The following is a 4,858-nucleotide window of genomic DNA, read 5'->3' as shown; positions in this document are numbered from 1 at the left end:
CCTTTATTCATGCCCTAAATCAGGCCGTCGGGGTAATTACAGCCTTTTCTGCACATCTGCGAGCAGTGAAGGAGGCCTGGAGCCCCTTGGTTTTACTGGCACATTTCTGTAAGCAGAGCTGTTTAATGGCATCAAAGTTGCAGTTAAGATGCCCTTTTTCTCAGGAGGTGCTTATTGAATGTTGCAAATAATTCTCGAAGCAATTAAAACCAGCAAACACCCAGAGCATTTTCTTTTTATTTAGATTTTTATTCAATTTTATTTTTTTTTTACCCAATTGACCATTTTTTTAAAATTGCTTCTATTTATCATATATATATATATATATATATATATATATATATATATATATATATATATATATATATATATATATATATAAAAAAGTTACAAACTGCAGTTTTTTACTGGAAGGTTTATTTACACTTAAATGAACTGACTCGGTCCCGTGTTTCACATCGACGCATACAGCAGCTACCACCGAGATAAAGTCGAAAATAAATGGAAATGTGAGGAAAACCACAGGATCAGACGACAATTGGAAAGATATGAAGTGCTATACAGTACTATTCACAGCCCTTCAACAATTACACATTTTGTCACATAACAAATACAAATTTAATGTAACGAACATGATGTACTGTTTTAGGGGCCCTCTACTCTTGACTCCTACAAAATAAAAAAATCTCTTCAGAAGTTCACCTGTGTGTAATTTACTCCGAGAATCAATCCAGATGAAAACCCTGCAGGTTTGTTGAAGGGCGTTGGGGAACAAATCACAGGAGACGGGTCAGGGAGGGAGGAATGTGCAGAACAGCAAAGATGGAGGTGGGTTAAAAAACAAATCCCAAGCTTTGAATATCTCTGACAGTCCAGTGAAAGACCGTGAAACTACTGTAAAAAAAAAAGGCAAGCGGAGCGTTCAGAGGACCCCTAAGGGAGAAGCTGTGAAGACAGAGATCCAGTCTCTGGTGAAGCACATCTATATTTTAGAAAACAGCAGAAGAAAAATCTGGACCTAAATCTCATGGAGAATATGAGGCGAAAATTGAGAATTAATAATTAAATTAATAGGACTGAACTTATTTAGTAAAGAACAGAGGAAGTCTGTAGCTGTGAGAAGCTGGTAGAACCTGCATGTAGACTGGATAAATCACCTCTGAAGGGTTTAAAAACTAACCTGCTACATTTTTTAGATGTTTTTTTTACGTAAAAACATTTGAAACCAGAAATCGTTTTTAATCAACACAACAATCATTCCACTTTTACTTGGTATAGCACATAAAGTCCCAAATAAAACACCAGAGAGTTCCTGATTGTTAAAATAACACAATGTCTAAAAGTTTAAGGGGTCTGAATACTTTTGCAAGGCACTGTGAACGAAGTTAGTGTTGCATTTACATCCAGTACCGACAGAACAGTGATCACAAAACTCAACCTCAACAAAAACAGGGAAAAAAAACCTGCTGTAGCCAAGATTGATATTGATTGTAGGGAGATTTAAGGGTGATTGTCCTCTTAACTGCTGTCGGTATGGATGCTATTTAGATTTATTTTATGATAAATGGTGGAATAGCAAACATTAATCAATTTATGTTGGAGGCCCCTATTAATCAAAGGAAGAAGGAAGACAATAAGTTCACTCGAAAAAATAGAAATCTAGATAAGTCATTTTTTCTTAAAATAAGTGCATTTGTTCTTAGATTGAGGAGGTAAAAGATACATTTTTCCAATGGAACAATACAATTTATATTTAAAATAAGAAAACACTATTGCATTGTCTTATTTCAAGTGCATATTATCTAATGATCTTATTTTAAGAGTAAAAATACACATTCCATTGGCAAACTATCTCATTTACCTTCTCAAATTCAGGAAAAATTCACTTAATTTAAGACATTTTTGCCTGTTTCTAGATCGTTTTTCCAGCGTTGACAAAGTGCAAAAGAAAGAGGGCTTTGTTCTTTCTTTTTGATTAAAGTTAAACCTTGGCTGGAAATCCTTGGTCTGCGTCTGGAGGCCTAACATACAGAAATCATTTCATTTTTGCCCCCTTATCAGTGCCCAGACTTTTTTTTTTCATCATATATTATGCAAATATTCCACAAAACCACTTTTAGCAAATGCTGTGCAGGTATTTACATGTTTAACAATTATAAATATTGTCAAATAACCGCGATCCTGAGATGCATGTTGCCGCACTGTCCGCCACAGTCCAAGCTCCAGAAACATCTCAGGCTAAAGTTAAAGATGGCTTCCTCAAAAGACTAAAAAAAAACTGTAGTTCAAGTCATCAGCAGTTCCTTTCATTGTTTGGTTTCTCGGTTTCTTCTTTAGAATAAAGGAACGGACCAAAATAGAGCACCCTGATGGGGACGATGCACAGGAAACCTGGACAGAAATCTCAGCTCGGAGCAGAAACAGCTTGGATCCTTCAGGAAATCCACACAAAAGCACTTCTTTACAAAAAATAAAAGAGTGAAGAGGGAAACTGAGTGGGTCAAGCCAGGGTTGTTGGTTGTAGTTTCTTAACCCTGCTAGTTCTGCTTGTTTCCATACATGAGGGGGATGATGTAGACAGAGATGTCGTCCCCAGAGCCTAATCTGTCATTGGATATCCTCCAGCCGCGGTCCTTCAGCTCCCCGCGTGCTCTCATGACCAGGTCTTGAGCTGCCATTGTGTACCTGTCAACACAGATGTGATTAATGAGCACCGTGGTTACCGTAACACCAGATCCAACAAAATAAATACTAATCACAACACTTAGAGGAGGAATCTGAAGACGCCTGATGAATGTCTGTCTTTATTCCCTATCACCAGAGACACATCCAATCTAAATGTTTAGAAAAATGTACACAATTGCGATAACTGAGCTCCGTTGGTCGGCTGTACGCCTGTCGGGTGAGCAGAAGTTCAGGCCTGACCGGCTGCAGCTGTCAGGATGGGAGAACGTGCCTGTGCTGGTCGTCTGGGTCGCAGTTTGCCAGGAAAGTGGTGACCGCTTCAGCCACTTCCTGGTTAGAAAGGACGTCCCACAGACCGTCGGTTCCCAGAATCAGGACGTCATCCGCTCCATGCTCGTACTGCGATAAGGGGTAAACCTTGACCTGCAGGCAGACAGGGAACACTGGAGACTGAGAGGTTCCTCTGTGGGAAGTAAGCTTCTAGATACACTCTGAAAAAAGAGTTTTCAGTTTGTTCAAAATGCAGAAAACAGGCTACATGTGTTCTTTCTTTCTTAATAATAATAATAATGTAATGTGTTTCATAGCTGATCTCATTAAACAGAACAGTGTCTGCAAAAAGTAATTCCAATTAAAATCTTCTCATTTTATTAGATGAAACATCCTCCTGCAAGCCTTCAAACGGATGGCAGGAGTTTTCACCTGATTGAAATGCGTTATAGCTCCAAACTAATGCAAACAAAAAGAGCTCCAGGGTTTCCATCACTTCTAAACGCTGCTTTCAGCATGCAAGCCAGATGTTCAACCTTTTCAGAGGCAGTCTGTGAGTTCATGTCTGTGAAATGACGACAGCATTAAAACAAAAAGCTGCGGGGAAACTGGGGGACATGCATGGCAAAACAAACAACAAAAACACTCACGCACAAGTAGGCCTATTTTAAAATGTTTTCAATGATTCTCAAGCTGTTTCTAAACTCTGGAAACTCTCTTCATGAATTTAGTGGTAAATAATTAGCAATAATTAGCTCAGCTAGCCTAGAAACATTAAGGTTTATCTGCTACAGATGAAAACAGCTCAGCACACAGCCTCTGTAGAGACAGTTAGGGGAATCTGAAGGCCCTGTGTCTGGGTCAGGCTGTAAACCTCATGACTTGCATTGTGTTTCCCAAAAGAGAGCACGAATGAGCCAAGAATTACTGGATTTCTCAATACAGCAGCAAGACGTCCCTGCAGGAGGAACGATGCCTTAAACCCTCAACTCAGATCCGATTTTCCCGTCATATTTTGAGAAACCCTCAAAGAGCAACCTGTTCAGTTGAGCTTCACATGTTGCAAAGGGGTTTTATTGAACTTTATAGAGCAGCCTCTCATACATTAACCCATTATATTATATATTTTAGCAGTTATTTATACAACAGGACCTCTAATTCTTCAGAACAGCTTCACTCCAACAAAGGCAACTAGGCTCATTGCAGAGGAACCTGTTAAAAAGAGGCTGAACTGTGACTGAACTCTGAGGCAGAGAATCCAGATCCATGAGAGTTCACAGCTTTTATGACTAATGCAATCATGTGCATTTGTTACTAAGAGGGATAGGACTGTGGGGAGCGTTAGAGTGCATCTTAAGAAACAGTTCACAGAGTGCACTTTTGATGGCAAAGGATGTTTTTAAATGTTTAACTTTAATACTTCTTTTTCAGCAGATGTACACATTTCCAGGTTGATAAACAATAAAGAGCTGAAAAGTTTTCAAATTCAATTGAAAAATACTTTTTTTTTATCCCAAAGGGAAACTAAATGTTGCAAAAAGGTTTGATAGTATTCTGGTTCTCCCAAAATGGTTACTCACCAGAAAATCCATACGCTACATATACGTCATATACGCTACATAATGCAAGAAAAATCAAATTATATATATATATACATATACATATATATAATTCATTTAATTTTTACTGCACTTTTCACCAAAAAGGCCTCAAAGTGCTACAAAAACATTAGGGATGGAACGGTTTATGAAAACCGTCCGAACTGTTCGGTTCGACTGTCTCGGTTCGGTTCGCGTGTGTTTCGTTCGGTTCTTGCGCTGCTCCTTTTTCTCATAGGCGAAGCGTTTACACTCCAGAGCAGAAGGTGGCGGTACTGCGACCAAAGCCAACCACCAGTAGTAAA

The 4,858-nt window shown here is 38.8% G+C and overlaps 1 protein-coding gene across 1 annotated transcript in view; it reads right to left on the bottom strand.

The window, feature by feature from the left end:
- Positions 1 to 2,537: 2,537 nt before the first annotated feature.
- LOC107096986 (protein phosphatase 1H-like) overlaps positions 2,538 to 4,858 on the bottom strand; it is a 69,105-nt gene continuing 66,784 nt past the window's right edge. Inside the window, exons 7-8 of the mRNA XM_015393925.1 lie at positions 2,957 to 3,108; positions 2,538 to 2,685 (exon numbers count right to left, since the gene is read on the bottom strand). Coding sequence (XP_015249411.1) covers positions 2,538 to 2,685; positions 2,957 to 3,108 — 300 coding nt within the window. The remainder of the gene's footprint in view (positions 2,686 to 2,956; positions 3,109 to 4,858) is intronic.

This window comes from Cyprinodon variegatus, unplaced genomic scaffold, assembly GCF_000732505.1.
Source record: "Cyprinodon variegatus isolate N-32 unplaced genomic scaffold, C_variegatus-1.0 Scaffold663, whole genome shotgun sequence".
NCBI lineage: Eukaryota > Metazoa > Chordata > Actinopteri > Cyprinodontiformes > Cyprinodontidae > Cyprinodon > Cyprinodon variegatus.
This window is presented reverse-complemented; position numbering and strand designations above follow the sequence as displayed.